Here is a 25,475-nt window from a genome sequence, read left to right as displayed (position 1 = left end):
CCACCAACGCAGGTGCGCGATCGCTTCGCCCGACACAGACACGGCTTGGCCGAGCTCCCGCCAGCTGTGCGCTACTGCGCATGCACCGTGACGTCATCCCGGCACGTCCGCGCTCGCCGCCCGTAAGCTGTGCATTGCTTTCGCCCCACTTCCACGACTTCGCCGCCGACTGCGCACTACTGCGCATGCGCCGCGAGTCAGACGTGACGTCACAGCCAACTGTGCATGCGCTCCTTCGTTCCGTATGAAAGCCAGTGCGAGGCGGTGGCGTGCCGTACGTAGACATGGGCCGACCAAGGAAGGTTCGCACTGCCGAGGAAGAAGCCACTTACCAAGCATCGCGGCGCGCTGCTAAGCGAGACTGCCAGCGTCGACGCCGTTTGAACCCAGCACGGTTAGCTGTGGCTTCGACACGACTGTGTGAATACTTTGGCGGTGCGACTTGGCATTTGCCTTGCATCGCTTTGCTTCACTACGTAAAACTTTGTAAACTTTGTAACTTCCTAACTTTGTAAAGCTTACCATCACTTGGCTTTACTTTGGTATGACTTAGCCTCATTTGGCATTACTTCGTGTAACTCATCATCACTTCGTATAGCCAGGACCAGCTAGGAACCGATCACCTCCGCTGTGTTTTTAGCCTTGCGCCACTAGTGCAAGCTACCCCGAATTTTGTTTTTTGTTTTTTTGTAGCAGGCGTTGGCTAAGCAAAGTTGTGACGCTTATGCAGCAAAATATTCAATTCAAGATATATCTTTGTAAAACTGTGATTGGTAATCTTTCTGGGCATCTTGTCATCTCATATCTAAGATATTTCGGATCAGTGTAATGCAGCAATTGTCAGTAATAGATGTGCTGAAGTAGCCTAGCATCCGCAAGCAAACATTTGCCCAATTATCAGTGAGTATATTAGACGAGCTTGCCTTATAATGTATATCATCGTGAGAGGCATAATTTACTTTTTTCCTGCTCAGCCTCCACAGAAACACCATGTCCTATTGAGATAAGTCTTGCTCAAGTCAGTTTTTGCTTAACTAGAGGAATATCTAGACTCCAGCAGCTTCTAAGCATTGAGCGTAGCAATGAGCGGTCTATATTTCCACCGGAATTATAACTAGCACATGATGTTCTTGCTATGGTCTCTTACAGTCACCTACCAGAGCTTATCGTGAATGGATAGACAAGTACGGCGACACTGTTGGGTATGAAAGCCAACTTTTTTTTTCCTTCTATGCACAGCTGCGAGCAAAACTCTCGCAATTTTTAAAATAATTTGACATTGCTTTGTTTCATCCACCTGCGACTGCTAATAAAGCTTCAATAACATATGACGCATTAGCATTTTTCGTGACTACTTGTAAAATAATGAGAAATAATACCCATTTTAACGACGAAGTAAATCTAAAAAGCAACCGGAAGGCGGAAACTTTCCAAAATAAATGACGATAAAGACCCAATTTTGTGACACAATACCGGTGTCGAGAACTGCGCGGCAAATTCGAAGCAATTCAAAGGAATCAGCAAGGAAAATTCCTAGTTATATGGCATCACTGTCAGTACTTTCACGCAACGCGTGCCGGGTAATTGATCATCCCTATTTCTCTCTTAGCGTCTGCTTTATGTGGCAGTCTTCGCCGATACTGCAGCCGACTTTCCGTAGTTTTCCTTGTTATTATTTTACATCGCCTTCTCCTGTCGCCGGGGCAGGGCAGCAAACCAGATATTCTGTTCTGGGTAGGCTTCCTGCTTTTGGTCTTTCTTTTTATACTCCTTCAGTTGTTCTTTTATAGGCCTGCAACATGTATTCTGTATGGTACTATGTTAACACGTCCGCCGTACATTCCAGCTGCCCTCTCCTCATCTCGAACCTCACTTTCTAGCACCGAATTGCTAATTCAATAATATTCGCGCGAACAAAATCCGACCAGCTGACATCAACTCGGATAGTGCACGTCGGTAAAACGGAAGCAGCGGACATATAGCATGGAGAAACAGTGCTTTCCTCTAAATTTCAGCAGATACTACGAGAAACTCACGAGTCAAACAGTCAGTATTCGTTTCGGTTTCTGCAGATACTTCAACGGCCACCGTCCTGTGATCCTAACTGCTGACCTGGACTTGCTGAGGCAGATACAGATTAAGGACTTCCAAGATTTCACAGACAGAGGGGTGAGTGACTTGCATGAAGCTTCTGCTGCTGACTAAGCCGGGTGCACCTTCTTCCTACCTATTATACGCCTAAAGTCATTCACTGGCGTCGACCCACGCGCCAGAAAAACGGAATCGCTTTTACTCAGGGTGCTATTTTGGACATAGTCAAATTGCGTCATGTTCTTCAATTCTGCAATGACGGCGTTTTAAGCCAATCAGAGAGAATGTAACAGCCCTCCGGGCCAATAAGTGCTCAAAAGATGGCAAATCTGACAATATGACTGAATTTCACAGTGTCCTGATTAGCACCACTGCTGTCGCGGTTCCACTTGTAGGAGATACATGTAGGAAGCCAGTAGCTAACGCTTGGTGCTGTTGCTGTCTACGTGAGCTGTGGGCTGTAGATAGTGCGTGAAAGACGTCTGACCTAGTTCGGCCTCTGACGCGCCGGGCCTCGATTCTCTAAACATATGGGTTTTTGTGTGCCGCGCCGTCTCGGCCTATCGTGACGTCTCCTTCTGCCTGCAACACTTTTCGCAGCTCCTGTTCCAGCCCAAGCGTCCTGAAAGCCCACACAACAAAAGTCTTCTACAGCTCACGTCAACCAGATGGAAGGAAGTGCGGAGCGTCCTTACCCCTTCGTTCACCACCAACAAGCTTAGACTCGTAAGTTGGCGGAACTGTTTGTCACTCAGCTGCTCCACCTGTCTTGCCTGATCTGTGCATAGGTACCAGTTCACCATAAGCAAAGATGTTGGCGATGCTCATCAAAGGCTGTGGCGTATTTATAATCCCCACGTCGGAAGCTGAACTGGCGGCTCCGGCGACCTCGTTCTGGTAAAGACGGAATGCAGAAAGGGAAAATGTGTGCTCAGATTTCCATGGTCCTGAAAGAATGCTAGATTTTATCCCGAGCCAAACCCCGCGATCCATATCATTGCCTAAGTGTTCCTCTGGGGAGCTTAAATTATTTCACGCCCTTCTGCAAACTACGTTCCACTTCGACAAAAGCAAATTGTTCTTGATTAATCTCTTGCACTTGCCAATATCAGTCATCCGCTTCTGGCACAGCTTCTCAGTGTTGATTCCTACCTTTATGTCGCTTGTAAACACTCAATAGTTGAACCTTTTTTCCTATTGTCGCCATAGGTATTCGCGTTGGTCTTTATGCAGAGACAAAATGTCGTGCACAATCAAACGAGCGTTGAACACGACAGCAAAAGTAATTGTCAGCCCGACAGCTCAGAATCCAGTTCTTCAGGTTTATGCTGGGAGATATCAGACAAACAAACACCCAGAAGGAGGGCTGAGAACTCAAGCTCAGTACTTGCTCGCTATTGCAGAAAACACTGTAACGTGAATCTCAAGAATGCCGTCCAAGGATGAACAGCCTCCAAAAACGCGAGCGGTCAGAAAAATGCAAACGCCGTGTCTAATCCAGAGAGTTCAAGAGGAAACACATTGATTGTGCTAACTTAAAGCTTAACTTGCTTCCTTCGATTCTATTTCATTCTCGAACAACTAGTTCCTTCGTTTATTTGCATATCAATTTTCTTACACAACCATCCCCCCCCCCCCCCCCTCCGCTCTCCGAAGCTTCCGCTATCGAGTATTCGTGTTTGTCTCATATTCCGTTCTCAATGTAGATGTCTCCGGGTGTCATCTCAGCCGTGGAGAAGTTGGTTTCCAAGATCGACCGCAAGGCGAAGACGGGAGAGGAGTTCGAGGCTGGTGAGATGTACGCCGCTCTAGCCCTGGACGTAATCTGCAAGAGCGCCATGGGCATCGACTACAACCTGCAGGAACACCCACGACACCGATTCCTGGTGTGCTGCCGTCGATTGTTCGGATGCGCCTTCTCCGTCATTGCCGTGCTGCTCGGTGGGTGGGCATCTGCGACGCGACACTTTGGCCATGCAGTAACTTGCAGCCGTCATACAGTCCACACAGGCCATGTATGGATTTAGCGTCATGACCATATGTCCATATATGTGTGCACAGGATTTGACTGCTATATGGCCATACAGGCCATGCAGCCGTGTATGGGTGTAGCCTTCTGCATCGGAATAACTTCTGCGCTTGAGAACTTTCTTAAGGCTTTCGCCTGATACTAGAAGTAGTGGCGACATTGTGGCGCCTTGTACTATCGCCATATATGCACGTAGAATGGCAGTTTATTAGCCAATAATGTGCAGTTATTCTGTCAGCGGTTGCATGTGCTCCGGATTCTTTGAAAAGAAAGATAGTCGGCTTCCATTCAAGCTCAGTTTTTACGATGAATGAAATCTGTGGTGCAGAAAGCAAGATTAAATCTTATGTCTGGGAGACTTGATCTTTCCTATAATTGCTGATGGGAAGTGTATAGTTGCTCATGTTCAAATATGGAAGCTCGGTGGGTAGTTTTTTATAGACGCGTCTTTTAGTGAGTTCAATGCTGACGTTACGTAGCTGCCATTCAGCATGCCATTCGCTCCTATAGAATGCCAAAATTGTCAGATGTGTTATTTGAGAAAACGTTCTAACGTCTCGTAACAGCTAAGCGTCTTCGCTTCTAATACGTTCGGTGCCGATGGCTTTCTTTCTACTGGAGTAATATCTAATGAAGAACTTGAAAAGGCTGGCATGGGTACTCATTCTGCAAACAGAAAGACAAAATCCCTAATTACAATCTGACAAACGACATTTCAACAACTCCTTGAGCTTTTTTTTTTTTTGGACGGGAATAATTTTTGAAGCAAACTCGTAATTGAAAGCTTAAGTTGCATTACTCAGGTCCTCATGCGCAGAAACAACAACGCCAACTCCACCACGTGACACGGAATATTTTGTCATGTTAGTACAGTTTTTTTTTTTTTCTTTTTCAAGCGAAGCTTGTATTGCCTCACTCGTGTCGGCATCGGTGTTGGTGTTGGCGTTGGCGTACGAAAAAACCCAAGCAGCGCGAAAATAAAAATTGCTTTTCATGCTGGGGAATCGAACCGCCGACCTCCGGGTTGCGAGACCGCCACGCGAACCGATTCAGCCACTGTCATCTTTTTAGGCTCTTTATTGCAACAAGCAGATGCAAAGGGGTCAGTTTAAAAAAATAACGTCCGCCTAATTTAGTTGACATAATGGGTTAAAATTTCTTCATTTGTTACAGTTCATCAAGTACACTGATCCACTGAGGAGGTTCAGCTTGTGATCGATACACATCACGTATGTAACACACATTGGCCACAAAATTCTCCCTTGTTGATCGAGTGTTTACGTCAGCGTGTCTGATGGCCATTCGTATTCTTCACAAACCATGGAGGCCCAGAAGCATAATCATATTGTAGGGTATGCCGCTTTCATTTTCCACGTGTAGATATCTTATACCAATAGTTGTTATGGGTAGTTCTTTCTTTAGGGTTGGTTGCATCACATCCCAAAAGAATATCGCGTCCCAACAATCTATTAATTCATGCTCAAGTGTTTCTGGCTTTTTGCGCAATGGACAGTTTGTTGTCCATGGCACAAAGTTAAAACGTGGCTTGCGGAAAAGTGCATATTTGTGCCACTGGCGCTTCGTCATACGCGCCCTTTAAAGCGTGGTTTTATATGCATGAAAAAGCAGACGCGGCGCATGCAGCTAGCGCGCGCGATCACGCCATAGCTGCAGCCAATCGCAGGCGTCCCCTCCCTCAGGAGGAGATAAAAGGTGTGATCGCGTGTTCGCTCGCCTCGCGCCCGCCGTTTCCCGCCAGTTCAGGCCCTGCAGTCATATGGGGAGGCCGCGTTTGGTTCGTTCTGCCGAAGAGCAGGCTGCGTTGAAGGAACGCCAGTGGCAGCGGGCCCGTGAACGTCTCAAACACTCAAACAACTACACAGACACTCCCCTAGGGTTGAAAAAGCTTCGCGTGCGCTCCTGTTCCCGGTAGGGGAGGAATATAAAGTTTTTTTCTTCTTGTACTGTGTAGGGGAAGTCTATGAAACTTGCAATGTTAAATTTTATTCTGTATTCAAGTGCAATATTACGTTGGACTATTAACAGTGTACCTGCCTAAGCGAGTAGTTGCCTGTGTCTGCCGGTTTGACAAAAGGTTCAAGCATATTTTTTCCTAAGTTCGTAGAAACGTTGCTGAAACTCCTGCACAATGCGAGGCTGTAGGTTTTTCTTTGATTGTTGTTTTTCACTCTGCCCTGTGACAAATCTTTGGACCATGAATTATCCGAATGTTTTCATTTCATCATTCATAATTATCATCATCCAGGGGCGTAGCCACGGGGGGGGGGGGGGGGGGAGGAGGGGCTGAGCGGGATTCAGCCCCTCCGGGGCTTCAGCACCGCCGACCAAAACAACCACCGACACCGGGAATCATTCTGGATTTTGTCTACAATGTCTTTTTCACGCTCGAAAAGACATTTTGGCACGAACATTGCCAACTCGGGCTGGATTTCGTGGCAACGCTCAAGCACTTGGTGTCACATAACGCAAGGAGCCCCATCCGAGCACAAACTTTCAAGGGCGTTTCGATAGCGAGCGGGCGAGTTGCGGCAACTCGCAGTGGCTGCGGAATCTACGGAGCGCATGTATTTCAATTCCGAAACTTCATGGGTATAAAGATCTCATAAACTTTTGACGCAAAAGGTTCACTGACATTTCCAAAGACGTGCTTTAGATTTTCAATTCTGGAACTTATAGGTATAATGTTCTTATAAACTTGGGCCAACATGCGCGCACTGGAGCCCTCGTGTCCAAGCCGTTCCAAAAATGAAAGCACGCGCTCTCAATCTTCCACACACATGAAAATACTAAATATCACCATGACTGTGAGCTAGCAGCTCATAATTTTCGCCAAACATGTTCAGCAAGCGCACCCAATGTGATCGATCATCTGGACCAGGGCCGACAAAGTAAAATATAAAAAAGAAGAAAGTAAATGGCCTATTATTGAGGAAATTATTCTTGCGCGCGAGAAGGTCTGGCTCTCCGTGGCCACAGGGACAGTGGCCCTATGGATTTAAGCATAGCACCCGCTGAAAATACAGGTACTTTCAGAGCGCTTCTTCGCATTCGAGCTGATTGTGGAGATACATATCTTAAGAACCATTTGGAAAGTTGCCCCAGTAATGCCTCGTATTTAAGCCCAGATTCACAAAGCCAAATTATAGAAATGTGTGGTGAAATTATCAAAGAAAACCTAGTTGAAAAAGCAGGCTGCTCCTGCAAACTTCCTGATGAAAGACGGACATCGCTGGAATCGAACAGCCTACTGTTTGTGCAAGGTACCTAAACAAGGATACCAACGACATCGAGGGAGTGTTTTAGGTTTTAGCACCGGAATACATGCCCTCTCTCATTACGACTGCAGGTTCTATGTAAATGTGTACAAACTGCTGCAGATTCTAGTCACCTTTCCAGTGACCACTGCCAGTGAGGAGAGAGTATTTTTTAACAAGAGTTTACTAAAATAAAATGTCACAGTTTCGCCCTAAGGGTGAAGCAATGAATGCGATAGCAACACAGCAATGTCATACGAAGTAAGGTGAGCGGCTTTGGTAGCAATATGAATTGTAGTAAACATGAGCTGATTAAGTAAGCAGGTGTGCTGCGGCGTAAGTAGACCGACATGAAGAGAGACTCGATGACCACGAGAAGGCGCGTGTGAAACGGTGGTGTTGATGAGAAGCGCTGCCTGTGGGCAGCGCGTGCGAAGGGACACACCTGTAGCGCTGCACTGCCGATCCGGGCAGCATTGCATGTGTAGCGCGCGTTGGAAAATGTGGCCCGACTATTACTAACTGTGATGTGAGCGCGCACAAACAAACATGAATAGATCACACTGAATGACTGCAGACAACGACTGTCAAAACGCTGGCAGCAAGCGCATATACGCCGCAACGGGCGAAGGTACGTGCGGTCTATCGCTTCAACGGAAACTGAGCGGCGAATGCACAGCGCAGAAAGGTCAGAGCCGTGTGGAGATAAGAGACGGTGCGAGCGAGCGACGAGCGCGGTTGTTGGCAGAGTAGAAATGCGCCCCCCCCCCCCCCCCGCTCCCTCCGGAGCTCGCTTCCCGCTTCCTTGCTTGCGCGTGGAAGATTGAGTGCGTTCGCTCTCCGTGACAGCGTGCGTCCCCGCACGCTTCCGCTCGGGCATACGGTGCGCGGCGAAGATTTTATCTATACGGAACCTCACGGCGACGGCGACGGCGACGGCAGAAATCCGGTGGAAGTGTCCATATAATTGCTATCGCAATAAAAACTACTTGCGCTCTACAATGTCTGTGAAACGTATGGTTATGCTGGCGCTTCTATACACCCACAGAGACGTCGGCATCAACGTGTCTGAAGTCATTGACCGCTTCGCTCAACTTCCCCGCCGAGATAAGTTTGTCCTGTAGATAGAGACGCACCAAAAATCAATGCAAGTAAAAAGCTCTGTTCCTTCAGGTCCATAAGCTCGTAATTATGAAAACGTTTGATTGTTCGTTAGCCTTTAAACCCGCAGAAATTTTAGCCGTTTATTCTTGCAGTTAGCATCATGATCAAAATTATCATGCGAATACGAAAATTACGAGTACATCAATAACCAATTTTGACCGACCTTGCTCAGTGAAAGCCCGGCCCACGCGGCGTTTGCCAAAAACACACTCGTACATTGGGTAGTTCAATTTGCCGCATCATGTGTGGCTTTCGTTTGTCCTTTTCTTTCCTTTTTAGCTACCTGCTTTTATTTCTTTTTTTGAAACGAAGCAATACCGAATTCCTTTAATTTTGGGTGCAGAATAATTGTTGCCGTTGTGCAGGCTGTTAAATTGCACATTTTCGTACTGATTTCAGCATTATTCCTCAATTATTCTACCCACATGGCGTTGTCGCGACCGCCGCATGGCCCGAGCACATATCACGATTTCTGCGATCAGAGTTTTGTTCTTGCCTAGATCATCTGTCTTTCTGTGCGCAAAGTTTACTATCTTTGACTGCGCAACATGTTTATTTGTCTTGTTTGACGTATTATATAGAGTGAAGTTTGCTTAAATACGTAGATTTATTGGAGACTTAGATGTATATTTGAATATCTTGTTGCGAGGTTTTGTGTATACATGCATGTGAACTTTGTTTCCAGCGATTCTTTCTTGCCCTTTAGGGAGTTGTATCTTCGCATTCGTATATTCCATTCTATCTTCGCATTTCTAATGTATATTTTGCAGTACTCCTACTTTTTATTTGTACTCACTGTTGCGAGTACAGTGTAATCTCAGTGTAATTACAATACACGACCGGTAACAGCTGCTCCTGCGCAATTTATTGCAACGAGGGACAGCGTCATTCAGGTTTTTTCCTGGCCGTTGCATGTGTTCAAAAATGTAAACAAGGTTCTTGAATGACAAATATTCATCAAAATATTTGTCCTCAACTTACTCATTTCATGGCCTTTACGTTTTTCATATCAGCTGCATGCACTGCTTTGCTGGTTTCGAACTGATATAGTTGTGAAGTTCGTGTGATATTTTCTTTACTTATTAAATAGACAACAAAAAAAACGCGGCAGCATTGATATCAGTTATTTCTGCCACAATTTTTGGGACATACGAATATATTTTTTATGAAAAAATACATATCTTACTTGACATTGCGTAGCGTTCAATATTCGTTTGCAGCATCTAATATACAATGGCATTGGTAATGCGGTTATTATTCATGTATTGGATCCCTCGACAAATTCTATAAGGAGGAGGCCACACTGCAACCTGTGCCCCCCGCGAACAAAACTTCTGGCTACGCCACTGTGATCATCCATTTTTCACATTCTCATCATTTTGTTCTAAAGCAAAAGGTCGTTGTTGCCGCTGCTGCTGTGGTTGTAGTCATCCCCACTGATGTATATCTGTGAAGTTGATCCATCGAGGAGCCTTATGTCCCAAAGACATAAAAGTTAACCTAGGTGACTAAACAAAGAAAAATCAGCTAGCCAAAAAAGGAGCATAAATAAGCGAAAGGTAAAAAAGAATATCGAGTGAATCAGGCGTAGCCTATCACTGTGTGTTCAAAACTGGAATACTGTGAGCGAAATTAGATTACACAAAACACCTGTAGCACAAGAATGTGTAACCTTGTACACAATGAAGAACGGAGGTACACCCGAAAAGAATGTACACACAAATTTACCTATCTATATAGTTTGGCCTGATGTGTTATCTTAGCTAGATGATGTGCATGTGCCTCTTGTTGGTTGCGTGATGGTGAAGTAGCCGGATGTTTGCGACTCACACTGCACTGCGAAATTTCGGGAAATCACAGTGCGGGTGACGCTGCCCGATCGGCCCACGATGGGCCCCTATTATATCAATACCACTGTCGAGAACCGACGCAGCCACAAAGCTTCGCTCCCTCGTACGCGAGCTTACGCAGACTCTGTGGAACACCAGTGATTTCAGCAACGCACGCCTCCACAGATTGGATCCACGTTTGCAACTCCGTCTTCCACCAGGGTTACCTCGAGCGGAAGCAACACTTCTGTGCCGCCTGTAGCTCGGCGTGGCATTCACCAACGCCTATTCCTTCCGCATTGGAATGGCTGACAGCCCTGCTTGTGACAACTGTGGCTGCGAGGAGACAATCAAGCACCTCCTCTGTGACTGTCCCCGCTACAATGTGGCAAGAAAAGTGCTCGCGACTGCGCTTGAAAAACTGGACAATCGTCCCCTCACAGAGGAAAAAGCTTTAGGACACTGGTGTAGACGGGCTTCGGCACTCAAGGCCTTAAGGGCTCTGCTGAAGTTCTTAAGGGCTTGTGAATTGTGCGACCGGCTTTGAACGTTGTAGCGCGTAGGGTCGCGTTATTGCGCGAATTTTCTTACTTCACTTTTTCTAAGTTTGTTTCTTCTATCACCTTTTATTCTCTTTACCCCTTTCCCCAGTACAGGGTAGCCAGTCGGTATTTACACTGGCTAACCTCCTTGTCTTTCTTTCCCTTTCTTTCTTCTTATTTTAGTTTCTTTTTGTATATCCCAGCGCGTGTACAACGTTTTTCTGTGTTCTCGCAGCTGCATTTCCTGGCTCAGCTGTTCTGCTACAATTCATCAACTGTCGCCTGCTGCGCTTCCAAAACAATGGATTTCATCCCTTTGCTGAAGTGCAAGAAAAATGTAAACGGATCGTTGCCGAACGACAACTTGATTATTCGGTAAGTGGCTGTGGATGAGTCCTTCGTAAACAAATTACTTATAATGAACCTCTATCGGCTCATTATTATGAATGCAAGTGCGAATAGCTCTCCGGTGAAATTGTCAAGCTTTATGCTACACTTTACTTCGAAGAGGCGGCCCGAGCAATATGATACTCAATTGAATTGATTTGAATTATGGGTTGTTTTACGTGCCAAAACCATGATTTGATTATGAGCCACACCGCAGTGGGGGACTCCGGGTTAATTTTGACCACCAGGGGATCTTTAACGCTCCCCCAATGGACGGACACCGGTGCTTTAGGATTTCGCTCTCTTAAAAATGCGGGCGCCTGCGGCCTGGGTTTGATCCCGCGACCTCGTGCTTTGCATCGCAACACCATAGCCGCTAAGCCACGGCAGCGGGTAATGATATGTCCTGGCTGGTCGAGATATCTGCGGTTGCACGCACTGCCGACCGATGCCGCAAGCCGCATGTATAGCTTCCCTAGTTATGCTTAAAGGTCAACTTCAACAAAATTTTCTACTTCGTAAGAAGCCTTGTTTCCGATAATGTAGGCAGTTATACAACATCCTCGGCGCAAGAATTTAGACTTGACAAGCGTGTTGATACGTCACGAAAAGCTTGCGAAAATAAATATTTTTGATACTGAAACAGAAAGAAACTGAAACTGAAATAAAGTTGTCATTACCGCTCGCTAGAAATGACGCAGAACCTAGAACGTTTAAAACCAGCGCGGTGCTTCGGCATGAGCTCTGAGATTCGGCGGCTCCTAAGGTGCGCTGAAAATTGCGGAGACAATGTGCTGGGATTTGCGTCACCTCTGCTTGCCCCTTTGTGCACGCGTGCTAACTTACTACTTAAAAGTTGTTAAAAAAACTGTCAGCCCTTCCACTGGGGTGGAGATGGAAGACCAGCGAAGCTCTACTATGGCAGAAATATGTATTTCCAATTATGACTATTAAGATATGATGGTGTAATTGGTTATTAGAATTGGTTCAGAATGACAGCCCATAAACAAATGTTATGAAACAAAACACCGGCAGCGCATACCTTTTCTGTCAACTCTTCTCAGACTGAGATATTAAAAGTGCGAAACAAAAAAAGACAGTTTCGCCCGAAAGGCGAAGCATCAATTGCGCAAATTAGTAGCGAGCTATAAGGAGCAAGGATAGTAGTTTTATCTGCTGCATAAACTTGGACACATTCGCTTACTAACTGAATTAACAAGGATGGTGTCAGCGCGCAAGCGCAAACATGAATATATCACACTCGATGACCGCACACAACCGCTGTCAAAACGCTGGCGAGAGCAAGCGCGCCAGAAGCAGCGGAGGAAGGTTCATGCGGTATATCGCTTGAACGGAAACTGAGCGGCGAAAGCACAGCGCATACAAAGGTAGTAGCCGTGTTGCAGATCGCTTTCAAGATACGGTGCGCGCGAACCGCCCGTCGCCGCGCAAAGTAAAAGTACGCGCTTAATTGCTCGCAGAGCAAAAGCCGCACTCCCTCCCTCCCACGCCGCCTTCCCGCTTTCCTCCTTTTGCGGTGATTGAGTCGCCAGTTCCCCTTGCGCACGGTCGCAAGATACGCATTTGGTGCCGCAGGTAACAGTCGCCTCTCCTCCCTCCCTCCCGTCCCTCCATGGCCTTTCGCGCGACTGAAGAAGTCGCGTTTGCTCTCCGCCGTGCCGTCGCTCCCCGTGAAAGTGCGTGAGGGACGCGCGCTTTCACTCGCACATACAGCATACGGTTCGCTCAGCTCGAGGGGGCTCTAGAGCTGAACCACACATGGAACCAGGAGTTCAAGCACGCGGTACTCCTCGACCTCCTGCCGCTTGGTCTCCAGCTCCACCTCGGCGTTCCATCCCCTGGCCCGCGTCCAAACGACGCACTGAGGCAGTCCGGCCTCAACTTCGTCGGCGCTGCCTACCATCTTCTTCCAGAGGTTGACCACACGGTACGCGACTCCTCTCCACCAACACCCTCACGGCCAGCACGAAGCGCGCCTGCTCCTGCGCCCGTATGCCGTCGACCTCAGGCCACCTCATCGCCTTTATCGTCACCGACGACGACACGTGGCAGCGGAGACATCACCGACCCAACGCCGGCTCCCGTGCCCCGCGCCATCGGGTCTGTCTCCAACGGCATCGCTTCTCCGACAACGACACCCGACCCGTCCACGCGGTTCGCTGAGCCAGGCTTCGAGCCGGCGCGTGAGCTCGGCACCATGCCGATCTCCGTGCCTTCAACCCTGCCGGCTATCGCCACCGTGGACGCGGGTCACGACTTTCTGCGACCCCCGCTGCTTCCCACGTCAGGGGTCCTCAACAAATCACCGGACGCTCCTGCGTTCCTTGACCCTCCTTTGCCCGGCCAGCCCGTGGCTTACTTGTGAAGCACCCCGTCGTAAGCTGCGCCGGATCGTGTTCGCCTCCCGACAGGGTGCGCCGCAGTCACCTGCAAGGCACGCATCGTGGCCCGTTCAAGGCTTCGACTCCATCGCTCGTGTACGCACCTTACACGCCATGCAACGATACGCCGCCGCAACGCACGCGGAGACTCCGTCGACACACCCTTCGCCTCGCGGACTTCGCCATTCCTAAAGACTCGGGACGCACGTGCCGACCATCGCCTCGAGTTAACGCGTTCCTCCCAACCGCGTCCATTCATTGGGCCCCACGTCCGGTACGTAACACCCAGTGCCGCCCATCTGAGCTCTGCAGCAGTTACTCGGTGCCCTTCACGCTGACTACTTGGACTGACCACGCACCCTCTTGAAACGCGGTTTCACTGGCTCGCCTGTATCGCCGTTCCGTCTATAGGTGGGGGGCCCTGTAGCGCCCACCAACGCCGCAATGCGAAGCGCTCTGGTCGGCGCTCTCAGCCGGCGCCTTGGTGCCAACAGAAAACAGAAGAGAAAATAAACAAGTGCAGCGCGTGCTCGAAGCGCAAGCTCGGCACGCGCAGTATCGTTCTGAAAGCCAGCCACGCTGGTCGTCGCAGCCGCCGGTCCGCTAGCCGCCTTCGCCTTCTGAGTAGGGATGACGGCACGGCTCGTACGGCCGCCGTCACGTCCTCCTACACCAATAACCTACACGTACATCCTACAACAATATCGGCTTTCACGAAGAACACTTCCGCCACCTCACAATGCTCTGATGCGAGAGGGAGCAGTAATATGGCGAAAACTCTAAACAAACACATATCCACATTAGAGTGTCTACCACGCCATACACCCTGCACTGTATTCCTATAAAAGCCCACACTGCCATCAATGCGCAACGCTTTACGACATCGTATGGGCTTGCGCAAACCCAACGCAGCTCACACCCACAACACATCCCACCACATGACAATGGGAGGCAGTGCTGTCCAGCTCCGGCTCGACGGACCAGCTCAACCTGGTCAACCGAGCGAGAAGGGCAGCCAAGGCATCTGCACTCCTGGACTGAGGGGACCACCCACTGCAGAGCGAAGGAGCTACCTACGCTCGTGTGCTCTTTTGAACAAAGTTTATTCTCTTTCTATACGAAAGCTCTGTACCCATTGGAAGGTAGTTTGGCTGGCAATGAGCTAGCTGATGCGAGAGCAAGAACCGCTATTCCTATAGCCGTCGAAGTAAAGATTATTTACTCACGAAGCGATCGAAACTATTTTTTGACTACGCTCATGCGAGATTGCAGAGCACAATACTGGGTTTCACCAGACAATTGGTGCAAGGGCCTGCGGTAAAATCACTATGGCAGGCCTTTTCGCCTCCCAGTTTAAGTCAAGCAATGCCAACCAAGCACGCTTCACCGGATTCGCCTGGGTGTCGCCTTCACTCGACGCTATGCACGTCTTATTGGCTGTACGGACAGCGCGAACTGTGAACGCTGTCAAGGATCTGATACTCTCCAACATCTCTTTTACGACTGCCCTCTCAACGCAGCACATAGGAAGACCCTGGTTATGACACTAGCAGACATTGGCAGGCGAACATTGTCCGAAAGTAATATTTTGCCGGCTATGTGTGACCGTACCGTTGCATCAATAGCTACAAGGGCTGCTCTAGACTGCTTGGAGATCACCGGACTTGAGGCAAGACTTTAAGGAAACCACTGTGTTAGTGTATATAAGCATCCCTCCTTCCTGTCCTCATCATCATCTTTCATCACACTTTTTTGACCCCTTTACTTTTTCCCCTGCGCAGAGTAGCAGCCCAGAGCATGCTATCCCAGACCCAGCTCGCTGCCTTTTTAATAAATTATCTCTTCTCCATAAAAAACTCAGTAAGTTGTGATGTCTAGGAGCCAGCGGCCAAAGCTTGACGCCACTGAAGACGGTGCCCGACGCGTGGTAGCGTGCTTAGTGTGACGGCACAAGTGATTAGAAGTTATTTTGGAATATTGAAACTTTCCAGCCTCATTTGCGCTGTCGTTGTAGAATGTAAGCATTAATCGTGAATTGTGTATTACAGAAGGTCAGACACTATCACCTTTCCCGTAAGTGACCCCACGAATGTCAGAACTTTAACATACGTTTCTGGGATTCTTGAGAAATAAGTAGCTTACCATTTTCCGTAGAACATGTAGAAAACCTTTGCCTAGTTTTTGCTTTTTATGGTCCTACGAATTTACACGTATGCTTAAGCGACGCTGCTTGAGGACATTTAGGCTGATCGAGCCAACTGCAGGGTGCTGTGATATTTTGGGAACACGTCACGTCTTAAGACTTAAACATGTTGAAGACTTATTACGACAGACACTATGAAGAAAACCATATTGGTGCTAAATTCAAGTGGCCAAGTTTCTATTTTTTAAGTTTCATGGGAACATTTTACTCCGTTAGCTAGAGTTACGCTGAAGGATTACAGTTGGGACTCACCGTTATTGATAACGAACGATCCCCATAAGTATAATTGCGCGATTTCGAAATGCATACGTGTGTAACCACAGAAATTGTTGAAATGGTTCAACGGCTGAGGGCAACTTTAATTCACTGGCAAATAACATGGATGAATCTGTCTAGATTGGCCACACCAACCTTCGCTGAGGTCGTGGAATTCATTTTACAGCTTATTCCTAAAAGAAAATTGCAAGACGACCTATATCGAATGCCGTTCTTCTGCTGACTTCCCAGCAATACCTACATTGCGCAGATATTAATCACCCATGAAATCAGTATTAATGGAACCGCTTTTAGGAAGGTAGTTAGTTGTACATGAATAATGGAACCTGCACTGGAATTTTTCTCCAGAGACCCATCTGGCTTTAGTAATGAGAGAATACTTCCGTGAACAATTGATGATCGCGATGATCGCTGGCTTATATTGAAGAATGTTTTAGGCAAACTAAAGAGGATGCATTAAGCAGTGTGTAATCACCACATTGTTCTTGCTGAACAGCTCCGTCGCAAGGACCTGCTGCAGCTCATGATCGATGCCAAGGATTGCCGCGTAGACGTCGGCTCGGTAACGTCCACCCAGCTTACAGCTGCTGAAGACAATGACGCAGAACTCTCAAGTGGAGCCAAGAGCGGTAACGTTTTCAGAAAAGTTCTTGTGGGACTTCTTTTTTTAACGAATCTATCTTTGCCTACCCTCCCGGGTTTTGGGTGGCTGCTGGCTGCTGCCGTGTCAGTCACTCGATCGCCCAATCCCTCATAATGGGTATGTGCCACTATGACACAAGACAACATAACAATTTCATCAAATGAGGTTTGGCCTTTGTGTCGAATAAACCTAAACATTGCATCCATATTGCACGTTGCATAGGATTAAACTAAACAAAAGTGTACGCATTGCTGCAGCAACGCATTTCATTAACCACTTCCAACATAACTTCCAACGTGTTCGTTGGGTCTGGATATATTTAAGTGTGCATGTGGCGTGTACGTGTGGTGTGTATGCGTGCTTGTGTGTTGGTGTGCGTGCATGTGCGTGTGTGTGGGAGAGTTCGGCATCCCAGTTGACGTCGGGTACTTCTTGCTTCGCCAACAGTACTCGTCAATTAAATATAGCAATGCTAAACAACTAAACAAAAAAGGTATATTAAGTAGGGGTATGCGAATACCGAATAGTAGATTTCGTATCGAATATTGCATCGAATCAAGAAAAAAATTTACGCACACAATATCCCGTAGGAGTTATCTAAAGGATGCTAGGCATCCTTCAACCTACTGTTTCGTCGTCGTTTGCTGCTGTGTTTGGTATAGTTGCGGGAAACACCGTGAAAGAATCGTGAAACGGAGAAGAGCGGTTACAACGTCGAAATGGTAACTGATACCAGCATGAGACGACAAAGAAGAGGCGAGTTGTAGCAATGTTCAGTTCCAGTAACTCCAAGGCTGTACATCAACATCTTCACTCAGTCATATGATGGTGCGTTTGGATCATGCCGCTGCTTCGGGGAAGAAGGGCACTGACCAATCCGCGATGTAGTACGTGGCGTAATTGAACAGTACGTGGCGTAATATACCACCACTTTATATCTTAAAGAGAAGAGCCGCCACGGTTGCTCCAAAAGTACTGAAAGTGGGGGGCGCGCGCTGCCGGAGTGGGACCGCCACCTTAAAGAAAGACTATATCAAATCCAATATACATTATCACAAAATCTAACAGAAGCATTTATGCTCTAATATGAACAAAGGGCAAGACACAAGAGCAGCAGGCAGCATTAGCACGTCTCTACCAGACCAGCCCAAGGGTGGCTCGCACGAACATTTCATAACGAAAGTAATAACGAATTTAAGAACGCGTTCTTAAGTTTTTTATTATATTCGTTATTAAATGTTCGGAAAGCCACCCTGGCAATCTCGACCTCGCGCCTCCCGGACGACTGGCGATGTGGCTGCAGCGCCAGGCTTTACTCTTCACTACAATCGCCCCCCACCGGAAAAGGAGCCATTCTGGCGACTCATGGTGAACATAGTATCAGTGGGACGTAATATCACTTCAGGCGCTGTACGTGAACAGTTTCACGACCACGACAGCGTTGGTCCGTAGGTGGCGTGATAGGCTTGACAATATAGTTCACAGGCGATGTCTGCTCTACAACACGGTAGGGTCCTTAATATTTGGGGACAAGCTTGGATGAGAGGCCAGCAGGAACAACTGGAACCGAAAGCCATATAAGAGAGTCGGGAATAAAGTGATAATGCGGGGGATCAACGTCCCGTCGAAATTTTTGTTGCCATTGGTCGACGGCTGCATAGGAAAGGGCGAGCCGACAGCACTTCTTGGCGTGGCGGGCAGCTTCCGATGAGTCGAGTCTTTACGGAAGAATAGTATTGAGGGTAGTCGAAGGTTCGCGGTCATACAAGACGAAGAATGGGGAAAAGTTTGTGGTCGCTTGTGGTGCAGTCTTGTAGACGTACGTGATGAATGGCAATATAAGGTCCCCATCTATGGGATCAGAGTAGAGTTTGAGGATGGTGGGCAGTGGCGGGGCAATGAACGATGCGACATTCACCAAGGAGCGCGTTTACGACTTTGGAAAGGAACACACGTCTTCTATCGCTCAAAAGTTCGCGAGGCGTGCCGTGACGGAGAATAAAGTGTTTGAATAGAAAAGCGCTTTCGTCAGCAACAATGTTGCATGACACCGTGGCAAGGGCAAAGGAGTGCGGTGAAATTGTAACGTCTTCGGTAACAAATACTTTATCTTCAGCTTTAAGAGCGTCAAGGAGCGGGGCGTGGCAAAGCGTCTGAAATTCCACTTCAGCACGAGAACAGTCGATGAAGGCCTTATTAGCGGAAGGAAAGTCCCAGCCCAAAATAAGATAACAACACCAAAACAGATAACAGCACCAAAACTTCGACGATGTAGAAGAGGCCGCGAATCACAACACGAGCAGTACGCGCAGCTGCAGGCGTGATGCGGTCTGCGCTAGCAGCATGAAGCGATACGTTTGACAGTGGCGTCGTAACTTGTCTGAGCAAACGGCAACGTTTGGCACTAATAACTGAAACTGCGACATCAGCGTCGACGAGGGCGAGTGCAACAACGCCGTCCCCATATACGTCAATAACACTAGTCGGAGAAAGGAGAGGCCTTGTTCTGTTCATGGGTGACGCACTTCCTGCCTCTGGAACCGCGGCGATTAGTTTTCCCGTTCCGGCGTAGAAGGACGACGACGCATCGGCGAAAGCGAGCGGCGTCGAGGTGATGGCGAACGGCGATCAACAAGAGGACGGTGGCCCGAGTATGAAGACATCTGGCTAAGGTTCCGAGATGTGGAGGACGACGGGTATGGTGAATCATATGGTTCGGAGTCGAAGCTACGGTGGTAGGATGTTGTGCGGCGACGGCAAAGTCGGGCAATGTCGCCACGTAGACCACACGCAAAACATATTGGCCGGTCGTCAGGATTGCGCCATTGTCCACCGCTGTGTGGGTACCGCTGCTAAACGAAGTGAGGAATTGGACGCAGTGGCACGGCTGACGGGAATGGCGCAACCACCATCTGGCACGGCCACCACCATCTGAGGTGGTGGCCGTGCCAGAGCCTCGGCATAGCAGAGAGGTGCAGTCACCTCGATAAAAGCAACGGGAGTAGGCACCGGCGGAGTCTCGCGGGAAGAGGGTAGAGCTGCGCGAACTTGCTCTTGAATGACCTGGCGAAGGTTGGCAGGCAAAAGTAGGGTGGTTACAGAGAATATGATAAAGAGGCTATGGATTCCCATAATGAGCAGCGTCGGTGTGTCAAGTCAGAGTAAGAGTGTGTGTATTGTGGCACTATCTTCGTGTACCTACGCGATGATCTTGGGACGGGACTTCCTGTCCTCCGCTTCACCTTTCATCTCTTGTCGTCAGCACACTATTCATATGACGGACACTGAATCTTCGTGCGCTGTTCGATGCTCACAGCCTACGTTTCGTCATGTCTACCGACTCTTTCATTCCCGCGCGCAATGAGCATATTTTAACACTGACTTCCGACACTATTGTTAATGGTGACGTGTTCCTTGCACCGAGCATTCGCTGCATTTCTGGTGGGTAGATAGATAGATAAACTTTAATTCAAATATAGTTTTGTCTTGCCCCAATGGGGCATCGCTAATGGTCGGGGCCCCTAGTCCAGGGCTCCGCTGGCTCTTGCCATCTTCTCTGCTCTCTGGATCAGCTTGAGCTGGTCGTCGAGGGCCGAGCTGGACAGCAGTGCCTCCCATTGCTCCCTCGTGGTGTTCGTGTCATGGTGTTCTATGTTGTGTAGCGTGCACTCCCACGTAATGTGGTATAGGGTTGGTGTGGCCCCACACCACGGGCATTCGTCCCTGTAGGCTGTGGGGTGCAGGCGATGTAATATGTGTAGGTTCGTGTAAGTGCCTGTCTGGAGCCTACGCCAGGCAGCGGCATCCTCCGTCTTTAGTATTCGATGGGGTGGGGGATATCGCAAGCGACTCCCTCTGTGGTAGTTCAGGATTGCTGAATACTCGGGGTCAACTGGGTCAGGGTCATCTGCAGTCGGCGTGATGAGTGCTCGGTTATATGCAAATTCTCGAGCTGCTCTGTCGGCATACAGGTTACCCGTGATGGCAGCGTGACCCGGTATCCAAATGATGGTTATGATGGTGTTGTCGTCAGTGTCCTCCTTAGGTATTTGGGCTAGGACTTGTGCCGCAGGTCTTGCGATTCTTCCCTGTAGGAAGTTGCGGCAGGCCTGCTGGGAGTCCGTCTGGCGTTGCAAAGGCTGTCTTGTCCTTGTCCGCTTCGTCCATGGGTATTTGCCAGTACCCGGATTCCGGGTACTGGGAGTCCGGTGGGCTTAGCATTACTCCTAGCCTGGTGCGTTTTCAGGACGGTAGAGTGTTCTTCGCTGTTCATAACCGCACTTCTTCGCCAGTTGTGCTCTCCCAGGGTACCACTGTGACTGGCTTTACTGAGGCCGAACCTCTTTCGCTGGTACCATAACTGATGATCATGGTGCTGCCGCTGCTTTAAATTACGCGATAAATCCCGATCTGACTGCTGCGCAGAAACAAGACCTTTTGGCCCTACTGCAAAAACACAGTGTTTTATTTGACCTTTACTCCAAGCTTCTGGGGCGCACTTCCGTTGCTGTGCATCGCGTCGAAACCGAAGGCAGTTCTATTGTACACCGCCGCCCGCATCGCTTGTCTTCCGCAGAACGAAAAATTATTGCGGACAACGTTGACGACATGCTTAAAAGAGACATCGTTTGGCCATCGTCCACTTCTTGGTCGTCTCCTGTTTCGTTGGTCCGCAAGAAAGGCGGCTCTGTACGATTTTGCGTCGATTATCGAGAACTTAATAAGATCACGCGCAAAGACGTATATCCGATGCCAAGAACCGACGATGCCATTGACTCCCTCCAGGGCGCTGAACATTTCTCAAGTCTAGCCCTCCAATCCGGGTACTGGCAAATACCCATGGACGAAGCGGACAAGGACAAGACAGCCTTTGCAACGCCAGATGGACTTTACGAATTCAACGTCTTGCCCTTCGGTTTATGTAATGCTCCTGCAACATTTGAACGCATGATCGATACAGTTTTACGCGGCCTTAAGTGGAAGACCTGTCTGTGTTATTTAGATGACATCGTTATTTTTTCTACAACTTTTCGTCAGCACCTTGAGCGTTTGGACGAAGTTTTCACATGCATTTCCAACGCTGGAATCCAACTCCACACAAAGAAATGCCATTTTGCCCGAAAGAACATCAAAGTGTTGGGCCACCTTATCAGTAAAATGGCGTTCGACCAGATCCCGACAAGGTTGCTGCCGTGCTTCGCTTCCCTCGCCCCTAAAATCAAAAACAATTAAGAAGCTTCTTGGGCCTGGCATCCTACTTTTGCCGCTTCATCAGTCATTTTGCTGCCATGGCGTCGCCGCTGCACAAGTTGCTGACGTCGGGCACTGCTCTCACTTGGACAGACGACTGCGAACTTTCTTTCCAAGCCCTCAAGCAAGCCTTGACAACCGACCCTGTTCTCTGTCACTTCGTAAGAACGCACCAACTTGTTTGCACACCGACGCTAGTGGCCATGGGATCGGCGCTGTCCTTCTGCAGCGTGATACCACTACACGAGAGAGAGTTGTTGCTTATGCCAGTCATGCATTAACGGCTGCCGAAAAGAAGTGCTCGATAACAGAGCAGGAATTACTCGCAGTAGTTTGGCCCATACAAAAGTTTCGACCATATCTTCATGGACGCCAATTCACAGTCATAACCGACCACCATGCCTTATGCTGGTTGTCGTCAATGAAAAATTTGTCTGAACGCCTTGGTCGCTGGGTGGTCCGATTACAAAAGTACGATATTGACCTTGTATACAAGTCTGAGAAAAAGCATCAAGATGCCGACGCTCTGTCTCGCTGCCCCCTGCCACTATGATCTTCCAGCACGTCTCTCGATTGCCTGCCACTTGATAATGAGAGTAAGTCTCCACCTACGTTATTACCTCGAGCGGTTACTGACACGCCATCTTCTAATCGCGGAACTCAGTTCGCCTCGTGTCAACGTTCTGATCCCTACTGCAGCAGCATCATCCAACACCTGTGCGGTACTATTTCAGCACAGAATGGATGACTACGTCGACAACTGCGACTATTTAAGCTCGACAACGATGTGCTGCACCGCTACATTTGTAACACCGACGGCCACCGCTGGGTACTTGTTCTTCCACGTTCGATGCGCACACAAATCCTTGAATCCTTTCACGACGACCCATCTGCTGGCCGTTTGGATTTCCACAAAATATACCACCACGTTAAGAGCCGTTTCTTTTGGCCGGGCATGTCTACCTTTGTGGCCAAGTACGTCACTTCTTGCGTCCGGTGTCAACGGCGGAAACGACCAACTTCGTCTCCTTCTGGCCTTTTACAGCCCATCCTGTGTCCCGAGACACCTTTTGCCATCGTTGGAATCGACCTGGTCGGACCTCTGCCCATAACGCCGGCAGGTCATCGATGGATCGTGACAGCTGTTGACCACCTCACACGGTACGCAGAGACCGTACCTCTACGCTCTAGTTCGGCCTCAGACGTTGCCGACTTCTTTCTGGATGCCATTGTGCTGCGTGATGGTGCACCTCGTGTACTGTTGAGTGATCGCGGCACGACTTTCATGTCACAAATGATTGAAGAAATACTCAGAGCTTGTGGCACAGTTCATAAGACGACATCCGCATACCACCCTCAAACAAATGACTTAACAGAGCGATTTCATCGCACGCTAACAGATATGATATCAATGTATACCGGGCCAAGCCACGACAACTGGGACAAACTTTTACCGTTTGTGACGTTTGCTCACAACACTGCTATCCAACGAACTACAGGGTACTCACCTTTCTACCTCGTTTACGGCCGTTCGCCGACATTCACCATCGACGCCGCTTTCTTAACTGCCCCAACTAACACCTCGGCCAGTATACCACAACACTTCGTCTCGCGACTTGACGAATGTCGAGACCGTGCTCGCTTCAGCACAGAAGTCAGTCAACTAGACTGCAAGCAACGTTACGACATCTCTCGTCGAGACGTCTTCTTTCGTCCTGGAGAAGATTGGTGGTAGGGGGGATCGTTTCGCGTTGGGGACACTCTGTGCCCGATTCGATCCAGGATACTGATTGCTTCCTTGTAGTCGGTGAGTTTGCACGGTGCGGTGTGCTTCTAGAAGCCCTTCCACGGTATTGTGTAACCCCGGGCTTAGGAGGTGCTCGGTAGGTGTGGTACGGACGAGCCCCGGGCAGCACCGCGTTGTACACAGGCGGTCCAGTTGTGCTCTTTTGGTTTGGAGAAGATGGAGGTAGAGAAGGGCGTAGGTGAGCCTTGAGATGACAACGGCGTCGTGGATCATTTGGAGTAGCTCCTTCTCCTTCATGCCTTGTTTGCGCGCTATCACTCGGGTGATTACATGGACCATCTGATTCACCACTATGGGGAGACAATCCTTGGTGGTGATTGTGGTGATTGTTTTGTACAAAAAGACCCAGGACCCTCATGTGATCTACGTGGAGTATTGCCATGTCATTGACGTACACGTTAATGTTGGGCAGTGGGGTCTGGGGGCGGAGTATTGGTATCTACAGTTTGCTCTCCGAGCCCTGCAAACCCGCGTCAGTCACGGGCACCATGACGCTTACGCTGGGCACCGGCACATAGGATGGCTGGTGAAACCGTGGGGGATGTCGGGCTGTCTTCGTCAGGTATGACGGACGCAGCAGGCAGACGGACGGACAGCATGACGGACGCAGCAGGCAGTGTCTCTTCCAGAGCGTCCCCGCCTATTATTTATCGCTTACAATGTGGCCAGCATGAAAGGGCTAACGTAATGCAGGTCACACAACTGCTTTGTAAGGCGTCGTTAAACTCGCATGTCGGGCACTTCTGTCTCGCTAGCACGCTACCAGGGTGTTTCGCAAAACCTACTGGGTAGCTCGGTTGCTATCGCGTAGTGGTACTGTGCACGAGGTCGTGGGTTAGCTCTCAGCTGCGGCTAGATCTCGGCTATTGGTTTGAACTCGGCTGTGTTCTACTCGGGCGGCTGCTGCGTATGGCGCGGCCGTGCGGGCCGTATCTTGAAAGCGATCTGCGAGTGCTGATAGCTTCGTGTGCGCGGTGTTTTCGACGCTTAGTCGCGCTGAAGCAGAGGCAGCACGAAGGTGAAATCGCTTGCAGCTGCTATACCGCTTCCTCACTCCAGCGTCTTGACAGCGAACTTCTGTGGTCATTGAGTGAGATGTGTTCATGTTTGCTTATGCAGGCGTCACATCATGCATGTTGATTTAGTTAGTGAGCGAATGTTTACAAGTTTATACGGCCGATAAACTGCTATTCTTACTTCGTATAGCTGTCTATTAATTTGCGATCGCAGTCAATGTTTCGCCTTTCGGGGAAACTGCGACTTCCTTTAATTTAGACATTGATTGGCAATGGTGAATTAAAACATGTTGCTTCCAGTCGCCTTATACCGCTGTAGTGGCTCACTTTCTACGATTATTGTATGGATGCTGCACGAAATGTCCATTAGGCCGTCTTTGTTACGTTGCAACGTACCTTTCGCTAGGTAGTCAATAGATCTGCTTAATGTAGCCAAGCGCAGCTTTATGATTATTATTATTTTTTGCGGGTGACAGCTTTCTCTGAATTATCACGGTTATCAAGTCAATTCTCACTTGCAAACGCGCTTGCTGTATCGGAAACTTCACGAGCCACAGAAAA

General features: G+C 48.8%; 1 protein-coding gene across 1 annotated transcript in view; it reads left to right on the top strand.

Moving 5' to 3' along the window:
* The window catches only part of LOC119462280 (thromboxane-A synthase-like), a 56,154-nt gene that overhangs the window by 14,527 nt on the left and 16,152 nt on the right, over window positions 1–25,475 (top strand). The window contains exons 3-11 of the mRNA XM_037723623.2: window positions 1,150–1,202; window positions 2,073–2,169; window positions 2,692–2,817; window positions 3,798–4,032; window positions 11,166–11,305; window positions 13,068–13,699; window positions 15,501–15,579; window positions 16,695–16,812; window positions 23,137–23,144. Of these exons, the coding sequence (XP_037579551.1) occupies window positions 1,150–1,202; window positions 2,073–2,169; window positions 2,692–2,817; window positions 3,798–4,032; window positions 11,166–11,305; window positions 13,068–13,699; window positions 15,501–15,579; window positions 16,695–16,812; window positions 23,137–23,144 (1,488 nt within the window). The remainder of the gene's footprint in view (window positions 1–1,149; window positions 1,203–2,072; window positions 2,170–2,691; window positions 2,818–3,797; window positions 4,033–11,165; window positions 11,306–13,067; window positions 13,700–15,500; window positions 15,580–16,694; window positions 16,813–23,136; window positions 23,145–25,475) is intronic.

This window comes from Dermacentor silvarum, chromosome 8 (assembly GCF_013339745.2).
Source record: "Dermacentor silvarum isolate Dsil-2018 chromosome 8, BIME_Dsil_1.4, whole genome shotgun sequence".
NCBI classification, from domain to species: Eukaryota; Metazoa; Arthropoda; class Arachnida; order Ixodida; family Ixodidae; genus Dermacentor; species Dermacentor silvarum.
Note: the sequence above shows the minus strand (reverse complement) of the source record. Positions and strands in the feature narration are given on the sequence as shown.